The following is a 17,139-nucleotide window of genomic DNA, read 5'->3' as shown; positions in this document are numbered from 1 at the left end:
ACCAGGGAAACAGATGTGATTGACTGCTTTTGCATGAGGACACACTGAGGAGTGGGCCCCGAGCTCTGGCTCCGGGACTGGAGATTGGGAGGCCGCCATTTTCATTCTCATCCTCTAAAGCAGAGCAGAAAGCCTTCAGGGAACAAAACCACATAGAACAAACCAGAGCAGCTTACTTAGCATGGACCCGCGGCAAAGGCGATGCAGTTCCCCCCGGGGCAAAGACACTTGAGAATCAGCACAACAGGCCCCTCCCCCAGAGGATCACCAAGAATATCCAGCTAAGACCAAGTTTACTGATCACACAGAACTGCAAAACTCCAGCGCTAAGGGAAAACACTATATAGAATTTATGGTCTTTTTGCCACGATTCCTTAGCACTTCAATTTTAATTTTTTTGCTCTTTCCTTTTTCAACCATTTTCTTATTTTTTGAATCAACTCTTTTTTTAAAATCTTTTTTATTTTTCATATTTACACTTACATTCTATCCTTCCATTGTATTTAATTTTATTTTTGTATACATATTAAAGTTTTTCTTTCCTTACAATTTTGGGATGCAGTTTCTTCTAACAAACAGACCAAAACACACTCAGGATATAGTGTATTGCTCTGTTCTGTTCATCTGTCTGTTTATATTCCTTTTTTTTCCTTTTTTAATTTTTTTGGATTTTAATTTTCATTTTTACAGTTACATTCTATCCTTTATTTTTGTATGTATATAAGTTTTTCTTTCTTTACAATTTTGGAATCTAGTTTTCTAACAAACAGACAAAAATGCACACAGGATCCAGTGTATTGCTCTGTTTTGTTCACCTGTCTGATTATATTCTCTCACTCTTTTTTTAAAATTTTTTCTGGTGTGGCGTCTCTTCTGATTTTAGTGTATATTTCTCTGGGGTCATTGTTGCCATTTTAGTATTTTGTTCTCTTCGTCATCTATTCTTCTCTGGACAGAATGACAAGACGAAAACTCACCTCAAAAAAGAGAACAAGACGCAGTAATGACGGCCAGAGACCTAATCAGTACGGACATGAATAAAATGTTGGAACTAGAGTTCAGAATAACGATTATAAAGATACTAGCTGGGCTTGTAAAAAGCATAAAAGACACTAAAGAAGCCTATACTGAAGAAATAAAAACTAAAATCTAATCAAGTCAAAATAAAACAGGCTATTAATGAGATGTAATAAAAAATGGAGGCTCTAACTGCTAGGATAAATGAGGCAGCAGAGAGAATTAGTGAGATAGAAGACAAAATAACGGGGCGCCTGGGTGGCTCAGATGGTTAAGCTTCTGCCCTCGGCTCAGGTCATGATCCCAGGGTCCGGGGCTCGAGTCCCACATTGGGCTCTCTTCTTGGGAGCCTGCTTCTCCCTCGGCCTCTCTCTCCCTCTTTCTCTCCGCCTCTCATGAATAAATAAATAAAATCTTAAAAAAAAAAAGACAAAATAATGGAGAATAAACAAGCTGAGAAAAAAAGATAAACAGGGGCACCTGGGTGGCTCAGTCGTTAAGCCTCTGCCTTCGGCTCAGGTCATGATCCCAGGGTCCTGGGATCAAGCCCCGCATCGGGCTCTCTGCTCAGAGGGAAGCCTGCTTCTCCCTCTACCACTCCCCCTGGTTGTGTCCCCTCTCTGGCTGTCTCTCTGTCAAACAAATAAATAAAATCTTTAAAAAAAGAGAGATAAACAACAACTGGATATCGAGGGGAGAATTCGAGAGGTAAGTGATACCATAAACCAAAACAATATTAGAGTAATTGGGATCCCAGAAGAGGAAAGGGAGAAGGGCAGAAGGTATACTGGAGCAAATTATAACGGAGAACATCCCTCATCTGGGAAAGGAAACAGGCATTCAAGTCCAGGACGCACAGAGAACACCCCTCAAAATCAGTTAAAAACAGGTCAACACCTCGACATATAATAGTGAAACTTGCTAATCTCAGAGACAAGGAGAAATTCCTGAAAGCAGCTTGGTACAAGAGGTCCATAACCTACAAGGACAGAAACATTAGACTGGCAGGGGACCTATCCACAGAGACCCAGCAGGGCAGAAAGGACTGATATGATATATTCAGGGTGCTAAATGAGAAAACTATGCAGCCAAAAATACTTTATCCAGAAAGGCTGTCATTCAAAACTGAGGAAGAGATAAAAAGCTTCCAGGACAAACAGAAACTAAAAGAATTTGTGATCACTAAAAGAGCCCTGGAAGAAATATTAAAAGGGATCCTTTAAGTGAAGAGTGAACCCAAGTAACATAGGCCAGAAAGGAACAGAGACAATATACAGTAACAGTCACCTTACAGGCAATACAATGGCACTAAATTCATATCTTTCAGTAGTTACCCTGAATGTAAATGGGCTAAATGCCCCAATCAAAAGACACAGGCTATCAGATTGGATAAAAAAAGCAAGATCCATCCATATACTGTCTGCAAGATACTCATTTTAGACCCAAAGACACCTCCAGATTGAAAGTGAGGGGGTGGAAAACCATTTATCATGCTAATGGACATCAAAAGAGAGCTGGAGTAGCAATCCTTATATCACACAAATTAGATTTTTTTGAGAATTTTTTATTGTTATGTTAATCACCAAACAACATCATTAGTTTTTGATGTAGTGTTCCATGATTCATTGTTTGTGCATAACATCCAGTGCTCCATGCAGAATGTGCCCTCTTTAATACCCATCACCAGGCTAGGTCATAACACACTTAAAGGGTCTATCCAACAAGAAGATCTAACAACTGTAAATATTTATACCACTATCATGGGAGCAGCCAAATACATAAGCCAATTAATAACTAAATCAAAGAAACACATCGAGGGCGCCTGGGTGGCTCAGTTGGTTGGGCAACTGTCTTCAGCTCAGGTCATGATCCTGGAGTCCTGGGATCGAGTCCCGCATTGGGCTCCCTGCTCAGTGGGGAAGACTCTCCCTCTGACCCTCCCCCCTCTCGTGCTCTCTCATTCTCTCTCTCAAATAAATAAATAAAATCTAAAAAAAAAAAAAAGAAACACATCGATAATAGTACAATAATAGTAGGGGACTTTAAAACCCCAGGCACTAAAATGGACACATCATCTAAGCAGAAGATCAACAAGGAAACAAGGGCTTTGAATGACACACTGGACCACATGGACTTCACAGATATATTCAGAGCATTCCATCCTAAAGCAACAGAATACACATTCTTCTGGAGTCCACATGGAACATTCTCCAGAATAGATCACATACTGGGTCTCAAATCAGGTCTCCACCAGTACCAAAAGACTGGGATCATTCCCTGCATATTTTCGGACCACAATGCTTTGAAACTAGAACTCAATCACAAGAGGAAATTTGGAAAGAACTCAAATACATGGAGGCTAAAGAGCATCCTACTAAAGAATGAATGGGTCAACCAGGAAATCTTGAATTTTAAGAATTCATGGAAACAAATGAAAATGAAAATACAACTGGTCAAAATCTTTGGGATGCAGCCAAGGCAGTCCTAAGAGGGAATTATACAGCAACACAAGTCTTTCTCAAGAAACAGGAAAGGTCTCAGATACACAACCTAACCTTACACCTAAGGAGCTGGAGAAGGAACAGCAAATAAAGCCTGAACCCAGCAGGAGAAGAGAATTAATAAAGATTAGAGCAGAAATCAATGAAATAGAAACCAAAAGAACAGTAGGACAGATCAACGAAACCAGGAGCTGGTTCTTTAAAAAAGAATAAGATCGATAAACACCTGGCCAGATTTATCAAAAAGAAAAGAGAAAGAACCCAAATAAATCATGAATGAAAGAGGAGAGATCATAACCAACATCAAAGCAATACAAACAGTTATAAGAACATATTATGAGTAACTATATATCAACAAATTAGGTAACTTGGAAGAAATGGATGCATTCCTAGAGATGTATAAACTATCAAAACTGAACGAGGAAGAAACAGAAAACCTGAACCAGACCCATAACCAGCAAGAAAATTGAAGTAGTAATCAAAAATCTCCCAACAAACAAGAGCCCAGGGCCGGATGACTTCCCAGGGGAATTCTACCAAACATTTAAAGAAGAATTAATACCTATTCTGAAGCTGTTTCAAAAAATAGAAATGGAAGGAAAACTTCCAAACTCATTTTATGAGGCCAGCATTACCTTGATCCCAAAACCAGACAAAGACCCCACCAAAAAGGAGAATTACAGACCAATATCTCTGATGAACATGGATGCCAAAATTCCCACCAAGATACTAGCCAGTAGGATCCAAAGGTACATTAAAAAGATCCTAGCCAGTAGGATCCAATGGTACATTAAAAGGATTATTCACCACGACCAAGTGGGATTTATTCCTGGGCTGCAAGGGTGGTTCAACATCTGCACATCAATCATTGTGATACACTACATTATTAAAAGAAAGGACAAGAACCACATAATCCTCCCAGTGAATGCAGAAAAAGCATTTGACAAAGTACAGCATCCTTCCTTGATTAAAACCCTTCACAGTGTAGGGATAGAGGGAACATACCTCAATATCATAAAAGCTACATACGAAAAGCCCACAGCAAATATCATTCTCAATGGGGAAAAACTGAGAGCTCTTCCCCTAAGGTCAGGAACACGGCAGGGATGACCACTCTCACCACTGTTGTTCAACATAGTACTAGAAGTCCTAGCCTCAGCAATCAGACAACAAAAAGAAATAAAAGGCATCCAAACTAGCAAAGAAGTAGTCAAACTCTCACTCTTTGCAGGTGGTATGATACTCTGTGTGGAAAACCCAAAAGACTCCACCCCAACATTGCTAGAACACATACAGGAATTCAGCAAAGTGGCAGGATATAAAATGAATGCACAGAAATCAGTTCTATTCCTATACACTAACAATGAGAAGACAGAGAAATTAAGGAGTTGATCCCATTTACAACTGCACCAAAACCCCTAAGATACCTAGGAATAAACCTAACCCAAGAGGCAAACGATCTATACTCAAAAAACTATAGAACACTCATGAAAGAAACTGAGGCAGACACAAAGAAATGGAAAAACGTCCCATGCTCTAGGTTGGAAGAACAAATATTGTTAAAATGTCTATGCTACCTCGAGCTATCTATACTTTCAATGCAATCCCTATCAAAATACCATCAACTTTTTTTCACAGAGCTGGAACAAATAATCCTAAAATTTGTATGGAACCAGAAAAGACCCCAAATAGCCAAAGGAATGTTGAAAAAGAAAACCAAAGCTGGTGGCATCAGAATCCTGGACCTCAAGCTCTATTACAAAGCTGTCATCATCAAGACAGTATGGCACTGGCACAAATACAGACACAAAGATCAATGGAACAGAACACACAACCCAGAAATGTACCCTCAACTCTATGGTCACCTAATCTTGGACAAAGCAGGAAAGAATGTCCAATGGAAAAAAGACATTTTCTTCAACAAATGGTGTTGGGGAAATTGGACAGCCACATGCAGAAGACTGAAACTGGACCATTCCCTTACACGATACACAAAATAATAGATTCAAAATGGATGAAAGACCTAAATGTGAGACAGGAATCCATCAAAATCCTAAAGAACACAGGCAGCAACTTCTGTGACCTCGGCTGCGGCAGCATCTTGCTAGACACATCTCCAAAGGCAAGGGAAAGAAAGGCAAAAACTAACTATTGGGATTTCATCAAGATAAAAAGCTTTTGCACAGCAAAGGAAATAGTTGACAAAACCAAAAGACAACCAACAGAATGGAAGAAGATATTTGCAAATGACATAGCAGATAATGGGCTAACATCCAAAATCAATAAAGAACTTATCAAACTCAATACCCAAAGAACAAATAATCCACTCAAGAAATGGGCAGAAGACATGAAGAGAGATTTCTCTAAAGAAGACATACAAATGGCCAACAGATACATGAAAAAATGCTCCACATCACTCGGCATCAGGGAAATCCAAATCAAAACCACAATGAGATACCACCTCACACTAGTCAGAATGGCTAAAATTAACAAGTCAGGAAGCGATTGATATTGGTGAGGATGCGGAGAAAGGGGTACACTGTTGGTGGGAATGCAAGCTGGTGCAGCCAGCTCTGGAAAACAGTATGGAGGTTCCTCAAGAAGTTAAAAATAGAGCTACCGGGGTGCCTGGGTGGCTCAGTCGTTAAGCGTCTGCCTTCGGCTCGGGTCGTGATCCTGGGGTCCTGGGATCGAGCCCCACATCGGGCTCCCTGCTCCGCGGGGGGCCTGCTTCTCCCTCTCCCACTCCCCCTGCTTGTGTTCCTGCTCTTGCTGTCTCTCTCTGTCAAATAAATAAAATCTTTAAAAAAAAAAATAAATAAATAAATAAATAAATAAAAATAAAAATAGAGCTACCCTATGAGCCAGCAATTGCACTACTAGGGATTTACCCCAACGATACAAATTTAGTGATCCAAAGGGCACCTGGCACCCCAATGTTCATAGCAGCAATGTGCACAATAGTCAAACTATGCAAAGAGCCCAGATGTCCAGTGACAGATGAATGGATAAAGAAGATGCTATATATACATACAACGGAATACTACTCAACCATCAAAAAGAAAAAAAGAAATCTTGCCATTTGCAATGACATGGATAGAAGTGGAGGGTAATATGCTAAGCAAAATAATCAGAGAAAGACAATTATCGTAAGATCTGTCATATGTGGAATTTAAGAAACAAAACAGAAGATCACAGGGGAAGAGAGGAAAAAATAAAATAAGACAAAATCAGAGAGGGAGAGAAACCATAAGAGACTCTAAATCATAGGAAACAAACAGCATTGCTGGAGGGGCGGGAGGTGGAGGGTTGGGGTAACTGGGTGATGGCCATTAAGCAGGGCACATTATGTAATGAGCACTGGGTATTATATAAGACTGATGAATCACTGACCTCTACTTCTGAAACTAGTAATACATTATATGTTAATTAATTGAATTTAAATGAAAAAAATAAAGTAAAAGCATATTGGTTAAAGAAAAAGCTACGTTGCAAAAAAGAAAAGAAAGAAGTCAAGAAAAAGAAAACCTACCACATACTTTAAACACAAACAGACTCAATAAATCATATACTATTTTGGATTAGTTGCACTGAGTCCCTCCACTGGGATATAATTATTTTGCTATATTTCTTTTGGGGGAAAAGGCTATTTCAGTATTACAATTTCACCAACAATCTGTTAAAAACTTTTCTCAAGCATGCTACTTAACTATTCTAATAAATGTGATTTTACAATAAAGACTGATTAATCCTGGTCCAAAACTGTAGAATTACTGAATAGGTTCTGATTAACGTATAATTCCTTTTCCTGAACACAAGAACAACAAAACACAAGAACAAACAAAAAACGCAAGTTGAATCTTGCCTTATATGAATTTCATCATCACTGTCCATGTGTAGCAACCGCCCTTGTAGACGCCGTTCTTCACTGCGAAGCTGTTTTCTCATTTCTGATAACTCCATAATTACATTTTTTTTCTCCTCTGCAAATTCACAGTAAGTAAAAAATAAGACAGGTATAAGAACAGAAGATTAGGAGTACCTGAGTGGCTCAGTCGGTTAAGCGCCTGCCTTCGGCTCAGGTCATGATCCTGGCGTCCCCAGATCGAGCCCCACATCAGGCTCCCTGCTCAGCGGGGATTCTGCTTCTCCCTCCACCCCTCATCCCCTCACCCCGCTCTCTCGTGCTCTCTCTCAAATAAATAAAATCTTAAAAAAAAAAAAAAAAATGAACAGAAGATTAAACATTAAAACATAACCAGACTTATCACAAAACTAAAATGCTCACAGACACATTTTTATGAAGGTTGCTGTTAATATTTTATAAATACAGATCGTATTTATGAATACCAGTAAGATACACATACACATTTCTGAAAATACAGGAATTGCCAGACTTAAGAAATACTCTTGGGGTGGGGCGAGTGCAACTATAAAGAGGCACACAAGAGAGTTCCTTTGTGGTGATGCCACAGTTCTTCTCCTTTTTTTTTAAAGATTTTATTTATTTGAAAGAAAGACAGAGAGAACATGAGCAGAGGGGAGGGGCAGAGGGAGGAGAAGCAGACTTCCCACTGAGCAGGAAGCCTGATGTGGGGCTCAATCCCAGGACCCCGGGATCATGACCTGAGCCAAAGGCAGATACTTAACTGACTGAGCCACCAGGCGCCCCTGATGCCACAGTTCTATACTTTGTGTAGTCACACAAATTATACACAATACAAATGCACAGAACCACACACAAAACACAAACACACATCAATTACTTTGTGTTAAAACTGTGAGACCTGACGGAGGTCTGTAGAGCGTACCAATGTCAATTTCCTGGTTATTGTTCTATATAAGATAGTACCACTGAGGGAAGCTGCAGGAAGGGTACCCGGGACTTCACTATGCTCTTCTGCCACATTCTGTGAGTCTACAATTATTTCAAAATAAAAAGCTTAAAAGAGAAATATTATAGGTTACAGACTTAATAGTTAACTCTACCTTCTGCACGGAGCTGGTTTCTCCTGGCAGGTACCGGAGGAGACTGTGCCCTGGATATGGAACTTTCCTGTTTAACAATCATAACAAAGATATACTCAGTATGTCTTGCCTACTCAGAAGCTTGAAGAGAATAATTTTTTTGAAGCAACTATATGTAAAAGAAACCAGATTTCCCACTATCCTACCTATACACTTTCCTATATGTATTTTTCCTTCCCATCACAATGGAAGTGTCCTTGCTCCACCCAAAGACAACCCTGTCACCTGTTCTCTGTATCTGGTGACTCCCACCTCCTCCAATCACTCTTTTTTCTTAGCTTATGCTTAAAAATCTCTTTCTTCTTGGGGCGCCTGGGTGGCTCAGTTGGTTAAGCAACTGCCTTAGGCTCAGGTCATGATCCTAGAGTCCCAGGATCGAGTCCAGCATCGGGCTCCCTGCTCAGCAGGGAGTCTGCTTCTCCCTCTGACCCTCCCCCTCTCGTGCTCTCTCTCTTTCTCTCTCTCTCAAATAAATAAAATCTTAAAAAAAAAAAATCCCTTCCTTCTTAAAAAAACATTCTTATCTCCTCCTTCATCACTATCTACTGTCCCTTCTCTACTTCCCTCCATAGCCATCCTCTCAAGAATAGATGCAACACGGTGTCTACTTCCTCATGCCCATTCACTCCTCACCATACAGCTACTGCCTTTGCTTCTACACCCTATCACTCCACAGCTCTCACCAAAGTCACCAGGGGATCCCCAAGTGACACATTCAATGGGCATTTTACACCCTTATTTTAATTGGCCAGTAGCAACTGATATTGCCATTCTCTATCACTTTCTCTGTCTCTATTTCCTTTCTCTGCCTCTTAAATATTTAATTCCCTGGTGTTCCATCCTCAGCCCTCTTTACTTCCCCCAAACCCATCCCAGACAACTGTACTAATCTGACAAGGAACAATGTTAATGGCTTCCAAACCAGTCCAGAACTCCTTCCTTAGCCACAACCCATATTTTCAACCACCCACTCTATATAAATCTCACAAGAAACTTGAAGGTTGTCACTGATGCCTACCCCCCACACACAGTGAATGCCATTATTTGTGTCTCTTAAGTATGTCTTGAATTTGTCACCCATTCTCAGTTCTTAATGTCACTGCCTTTAAGTCCTGAAAGTCTCACAACTGGACTTCTGCAAAACCACTGTAACTTCTCTCCATGTTTATGGTCTTACCCGACCTCTAAAATACATCTCCACACCAGTGCCTGAGAGAACGTTAGGTAAGACAAATATGGCCATCCTCCAACTTATGACATATGTCATTCTCCTACTTAAAGTATTACAAAGCATACCATTCATTATCTATCACAGACCGACTAAATCAGAATCTGAGAGAGCGGGATTAGGGCAATGTTCTAACATTTGCTTTGTCTATTCTGGTTATTAGTCCATTTGGTACCCACTCATCTATGGGAATCAAGTCAAACTCCATACCACATGCTACTCATGTCTTGACCTCTACCTCTGTTGCCACCCTGGTCAGGCATTCTGAGGCCAGAGCAAACCATGGGGTATTCTTCTCCGTGTGTGCCACTTCCTTCCATGATTTGGCACATCTCCTCCTCCTCTTTATGGCAAATTCCTACTCATTCTTCAAGAGTCAACTCAAGGATCAACCCTTCTGGAACATTTTCCCAGCTCTCTTTTTTTGATCATAGCTGAGTCTAAAGTATAAGGGACTTCAATGGCATAATTACAGGTAGCCAGATAATATATTATCAAAGAAAAGGCCTTCTTGAGAGGGCTGGACAAGAACCATTTGCTAAATTATAATCTGTCAAAAGAATTTAAACTTTATGGCACCAAGTATTACCAGTTACAACTGATGCAACAAATAAATGCAACCATTGTATTTCAGATTTGAAAAAATGTAACATAGCTAAATATGATGAATTAAAAAAACTCACTCAATTCCCCTCATCTAAACTAATTTAGCTAAGATTAACAAATCAAAAGAAAAAGTATATACCTGAATAAAGGAACTTATAATGCTGTCAACTGAAGGAGGTCTTTGAAGTCTGTTTGCAATTTTGTTCTGAAGAGCAGGAACTACAGGAGAAGGCTGTCTCAAGCGCTGGGAGGAAGAAAGTATACATATATATGTATGTATATATATACACATACAAACACATACATATATAAACACATATGCATATATACACACACACACCAACATATGTCTATACACATACATACATATATGTATGTCTACATATATATGTGCCTGTGTGCACAGACACCCCTAATAGTTAACAAGACCACTTAGGAAGTTCAGAAAGCTATTGCTTTTATTTAATAAAACACTTTTTACCAAAAAGAAAGTCAGAAATTCAATTATGTAAGATCAAAAACATCAGTTATGATAAACACTAATTGATTTAGATATTGTTATTAAAACCAAAGTACTCTCAGATTAGAACAAAAAAATCCAACAAACTTAAGTAAAGCAATACCATACCAAATATTAGGAAAACAACAAAAACAAAAAACAGAACTAAGGTAAACACTTGTTTTAATAATAAAAAGAAACAGGACAACACAAAAAAACAAAAATTCTTTTCTGGAAAATAATATAAATCAACATCTAAAACCTAGATCTCTTGTCACCAAGAGCATCACCATGAGGGAATGTTCCAGATAACAACAGCATTCTATGTCTCCATAAGAGATAAAAGAGGGTTTCAGTTTCCAGTGTAATAAAGTAAATAGTTCCCAATTTCATATTAAAATCAAAATGCAAAAAACAAATTCCCAACAAAATGCAGTAATAATTATCTGGTTTAAAAAAAAAAAAAAACAGCCAGAACAGAGTATATGTATGGATGTTAAATTGTTGATTTTGCATGGTACAAAATCAAATATTACTTTCACTGGTGACTCTGACAAAATCAGAAATATATGAGAAAATCTGTTCTTTTAAAACCAGTAGATGACCACAAGCAGAATTATAACGACAATATAAACCTTCTAAAGGACCACAGAGGATGAAGCAAACAAAGCATACTCCACAGAGTAAGAAAACAAATAACTATCAAGGAAGCATAAATTTAAAAAAAATCCAGAAATTCAATTAATATGATCAAATATATTGGGTATGATAAAAATAGATGGATCTAGGTATCACTGTTCAAAAGACTATAATTCTCTGATTAGGGTAAAAAACTGAATTTAAAAAAAAAACATAAAACCAAATTCAACAAACCAAATACACAAGCTAAATAAAAAATAAATGATGACACAAAAGTAAAAACTAAGAAAATGGACAAAAATATATTATCAGGCATACATAAATAAAAGAAAAATTATAGCTAGCAGTGATAACTACATCACTGAGAGCAAAATACATTAAATGGAACAAAGCTGGTTTAAAACTATGGTACTTCATAATTGAACTAGAACAGTCATAAAACTGTATATTCCTAAGGAAAGCACTTTCTCTTAAACATAATTAGAAATTGGCAGAAACAAATGTTCTTTCATTTTTAAATAATTTTACAAGAAAATATTCTCTGTGTTTTCCACTCAATTTTGCTACAAGTCTAATATGGCTCTAAAAAATAATGCTATTAATTTAAAAAATGAATGAATGACATTTGAATAATATTTTAAAAGGCAGAACAAATATATATCCAACTTTAAAAATGAAGGGTATTGCCTAACATTACTAGAACACTGAAAATAAATAAAGCAAACAAAAAACATAGGTGTTACTTATAAATTCTCTTTTAAATAATGTTTCAGCAGATTCTAACTGTAAACCCTTATTTCTATCACCATAAAATCCTGGGGTGAGAAATCAAATAGTGTATCTGAACCCATCAAAAATGGCTCACATTGTCTATAGCAGGTTACACATTGAAAAGTGTACCAAACCACATCATAAATACACTAGAAGAGCCCACTGGTTAAAAGTAGTATTTCTGTGAATGCTGCTTAGAAGAAATAATGTCTGTATAAATCTAAACTTCTGAAAACCATTTTCTTAAATTAAATTGGGCTAAAGCTATAGCACATACAGAGTTTTTCAAGATGTGGTCCACAGGCCAACTACATCTGAACTCCTAAGAATGCTTGTAAAATGCAGATTCCTGGACTACCCTCAGACTTATTAAAATCAGACACTTTGTGGATAAGACCTGAAGATGCATTTTTAACAAATCCCCAGTGATACTTATGCATATAAAATATGCATATAAAATAGCTTTGAAATATGAGCAAGGGTGTAAACTGGAGCCTCACAGGGGCCAAGTGGCTTCCTAGAGAGAAAACCTCTTTGATCCACCACACACCTAACAGTGAGTATCAATCAGTCTCAGCTATGGACTTCAAACCAGTCCATTGTGAGCCACCAATTTCTTTTTTTTTTTTTTAAAGATTTTATTTATTTATTTGAGAGAGAGAGAATGAGAGGGAGGAAGGTCAGAGGGAGAAGCAGACTCCCTGCCGAGCAGGGAGCCCGATGCGGGACTCGATCCCGGGACTCCAGGATCATGACCTGAGCCGAAGGCAGTCGCCCAACCAACTGAGCCACCCAGGCGCCCACCAATTTCTTTTTTAATTTCCAATCCATCAAGGATAAAAGTGTAAAACAGTAAAAATGAATTACTAAATACATGAAAATTTTTAAAAGACATTACACAATTCAAGTCCAACTTTCTTATCACATCCAACAGACACAGAATTACTTTGACAAATTGCTACAAAAGTTTCCAGACACTTACTTTCCATTTCTGTACTTACTCTTATCATGAATAGCTGGCCAGGTGCTACTCCACAGACCACGAGAACAAGATTAAGAATGACTAAGGTAAGTAAAGCCCTTACACTCACTGAGGGGGGAAAGAGCAGCAAGCACATGACATGCTCTGTACAGGAAGCCCAGTGTGCTGCACCCAGATGAAGTAGCAAGATGGAAGGGAAGAACAAAAGCCTCCCCTCCCCCACCTCTTTTGCTCCCAAGGCCACAGTGAAAGGGGTTTTAAACGTACCTTTGTTTCTTCCCCAATTATATTTTCTCTTGCATAGTAGTGCTGAAGCTGCAGATTATGTTTTTCTTCCTCTTCTTTCTTCTTTCTTTCTGCCTCTTTTCGTCTTTCTTCGGCTAACCGAATAAGCTCTTCATTTTTTAGCCTTTGCTTTAAAATAAAGAGAAAAATACACACTCCATACATACATTCTATAGTCCACTCAAATATCTGCTGTCTTATTTGTCTGAAATAAAGAGATAAAATTGAAGATATAGATGATACAGTGGTAACAAAAAGAAGCTATTTAACAATAAAGTATTAGGCATCTTGTATAACATCCCAGTAAGCCTAAACTAATTTTTGGCTTAAAAAAGTCATCATTAATCTCTTTTCTTAACTTAGTCTTTCACTTTAATAAAATAGTATCCAATAAATGAATATTGATCTGATATTTTCTAAATGTACTCTAGGACTGTTCTCTGTAATACCTTTCCAAGTCAAAATAAAGATTTCACTTACAGGATAAGTATAAAAAGAAAGTAGGAAAAAAATGCACCTCCTCCTCTTTCTCCCTTTTCTTTTCCTGTTCCTCTTCATACTCTTGCTGAATTCGTGCTCTCTGTTCTGCAAGCCGTTTTTCTTCTTTTTCTTCTGCAATTCTTAGTCTCTCTCTCTCTGCTTCCTCTCTCTGTTTCTTTTCCTCAATCTAAAGAATTAAACCTAGTTATTACTTTGGGAAACTAATGAAAGTTAGAATACCATGTAATATTTTCTAGTATCCTATGAATTCAACATTCATACCCTCTTTTTAAGTTCCTAAATTTTTCAGTTTCCTATATTTTATTAGGGAGGCTACATGATGTAATGTTGAGATATGAGTAAAATTCCAGCTCCACCAAATACTTACTCACTGAGTGACCTTAAGAAGACATTCTTATTCAGTTTTGTCATCTGGTAAAAAGAGCTATTAATGTCTATATCTCCAAGGAGTACTTAAAGAACTGAAGTGAAACAATGTACGTTAAAAAAAATAAATAAAAATTCCTGTTTACAAATACTCAGTAAATAACTCATGATTATATTACTTTATAATGATCATTACTATTATGTCTCAAAGTTCCTTGGCTTGATTAGTATCCTGAAACAACAGTGTAGTATTTTAGCATTTAATCATTCCTTTTGCAAGAATCCCTTCCCCAGAATGCCCTTTCTTCTTTCCTATCTACTGGCAAGTGGTAAGGTAAACAAGGATTTTAGCCACAAGGGTTCATAATTAAGTTTCATCTTGAATGCCACCTGGGGCCTACAGTGCTAAGTACTCTGGAGAAATATTCTAAGGCAAAGTCTGAGATGTGAAAGGAAGAGGACCCTGAGATACAGTCTACATCCTCCATGAATGAGGTAAGGAAGAATGGCAGCAAAGGTATTGGGAATTCATGATGCTGGTTTTAAGGTTATCAATAGATTTTAGTTACTTTTAAATATGAAATAGTTATGGATATTCAAATTATTTTCATTGTTCTTGTCTACATTTCCTCTAGCTTCAAGGCTGTTATATCTAGTGTTATCAATTTTTTCAACTGTAAGAACTTTACTCTTCCTACATGTCCCATGACTTTACATGCTAGGGCTTCTTCCAACACTTTTTTCAAACAACACTATTAAATAAGCACAATCCTAATATTTAGTACTAATAAGGTACCCACAATCACTTCTTCAAATACAATACACCTAGACAAAAGGTCAATTATGATCTATACAACAAAACCTCACATTTAACACTCATTTCCCCCTTCTTCCTATTCCACACACACAAAAAAAAAATTTACAGTCACAAAGTCACTTCTCCATTAAAGGTCACAATCATAAATGGATCACACACCGAAGAAATCCACAGAAATGCCCTTCCAACAAAAATGCTACACAGCAGTTCAACAGAAAGAGGAAAGCTATCATCTAGGTCAGTTGTTTTCAAATTGTATAATACAAAGGTGCTTCAAGGGTCCTGCAAATATTTTATCAAATTTTATCTTACAGCTGAAAAGATTAAATTATCTCTAAAGCTGTAATTAAAAATGTTATGTAAACACTCATTTGCATTACTTATCAGATTTTAACCACATGAAGACTTCTGCTGCATTAACTTTAACAGTATAACTTTTTTATTCATACATGGAGCTAAGCCTTATTTTGCCATCTTGGTACACAGATCTGAACATTTTATAACATTTCTTTTGACATTTAAGTTTGGGGATACTTCTTGTCTGACACTTTAGTGTTGGTAGTAATAATAAATACCATTTAGATATTTTAAATTTTCTTAGAGTTTTGTGTTAGATTTTGCTTGAGAGGGAGAGTTTTAAGGGGCTGCTTAAAGAAAAATATGTAAGCCACCATTCGAGAGCAATCCATTCACAGGTACACTGAGGATTTACAGGTTGGGAGAACTGAAGGCTAAACTTACTCTAAAACTGATATAGTCAAACTTCCCCTATTACTACTTTTTGCCAGAGGGAAAGACTCTGAGAGACCTCTAGAAATATAAGTGTGTATTGTGTATTGTACTTAAAGTCAGGAGACCTGGGTTCAATTTGCTGGCTCTGCCACCATGGGTAAGCGTCTTAGCCTGGGTTTTAGTTGCATGTCATAAAAAAGAAATAGTAATACCTTCCTTGGCGAGTTTGAAGATTAATGAGATACTGTATGCAAAAGTACCTTCTAAATAATAAAAGGCTATATAATTTCAAGACTGTTTTCCCCCCTGAATTCTACCCTAAACCATGCTAACACTTGTTAAGTATAATAGGAGTTACATAATTTTGACTTGCTGTCATTATGGGCATATACCACAGGGCATTTCAAGTTCAGTAGGTGACTCTGTGACCCTCAATCAGCTGCTACATGAGTGGCCAATACCGTAGGGACTTCTGATGCCACTCTCTTACATTCATTATCTCTATTCATTCTGTCGATCCTTACAAAGGTCTTTCCATCCATTTCCGTTGTTGCCCGTCTAGTAAAATACCCTTGCTTCCAATCTTTTCAATCCTCCAAAAATACATCTTAAAGACTAATGCTAGATCAGTCACCAACAAGAGCATATCCATTACATCACTGCCTTATTGAAGAGTCCACAATAATTAGGATTAGAAAGAGGACATATTTGAGTAGAACCTTTTTAAGAAGAATTTAAGAGTTTGGGATTAGACTGGATAGCTTTAGGTCTCAGACTAAGGAATTTGGGTATTTTCTGTAGGAAAGAAAAGCTACCACCAGTTTTTGAGTAGCAAAGCGTAACATGAGAAGTCGTATCAAAGGAAGACCACCAAGACCACAGGGTTAATCTGAAATGGGATGTTAAGGGTGGGTGGGAAGGGGTGTGGAGGTGAGAAGAGAAGAAATTGTGAGTCCTTCTCTTTCACCTCAGGCTCCACCCCTAGCAGACACAGTATGGGTATTCAATAATTCTGTTTGCTTAATAAACCCTGGATACTCGTGTCTTCCTTTGGGCATTTCTACTATTTTTAAATGCTATTTGCTTACATGCATAAATGAGGCAAATAATTGCAAAATGTGATTACATCTGATTTTTAATAATTTACAAACTATAATGAGTCAAGAA

General features: G+C 37.6%; 1 protein-coding gene across 9 annotated transcripts in view; it reads right to left on the bottom strand.

Moving 5' to 3' along the window:
* The window catches only part of CSPP1 (centrosome and spindle pole associated protein 1), a 170,897-nt gene that overhangs the window by 36,553 nt on the left and 117,205 nt on the right, over positions 1-17,139 (bottom strand). For all 9 annotated transcript variants that reach the window (XM_032421731.1, XM_032421740.1, XM_032421735.1 and 6 more), the window contains 5 exons: positions 14,074-14,223; positions 13,539-13,685; positions 10,520-10,624; positions 8,508-8,574; positions 7,384-7,501 (listed from right to left, as the gene is read on the bottom strand). In XM_032421731.1, coding sequence (XP_032277622.1) covers positions 7,384-7,501; positions 8,508-8,574; positions 10,520-10,624; positions 13,539-13,685; positions 14,074-14,223 — 587 coding nt within the window. The remainder of the gene's footprint in view (positions 1-7,383; positions 7,502-8,507; positions 8,575-10,519; positions 10,625-13,538; positions 13,686-14,073; positions 14,224-17,139) is intronic.

This window comes from Phoca vitulina, unplaced genomic scaffold (assembly GCF_004348235.1).
Source record: "Phoca vitulina isolate PV1807 unplaced genomic scaffold, GSC_HSeal_1.0 scaffold25, whole genome shotgun sequence".
NCBI classification, from domain to species: Eukaryota; Metazoa; Chordata; class Mammalia; order Carnivora; family Phocidae; genus Phoca; species Phoca vitulina.
This window is presented reverse-complemented; position numbering and strand designations above follow the sequence as displayed.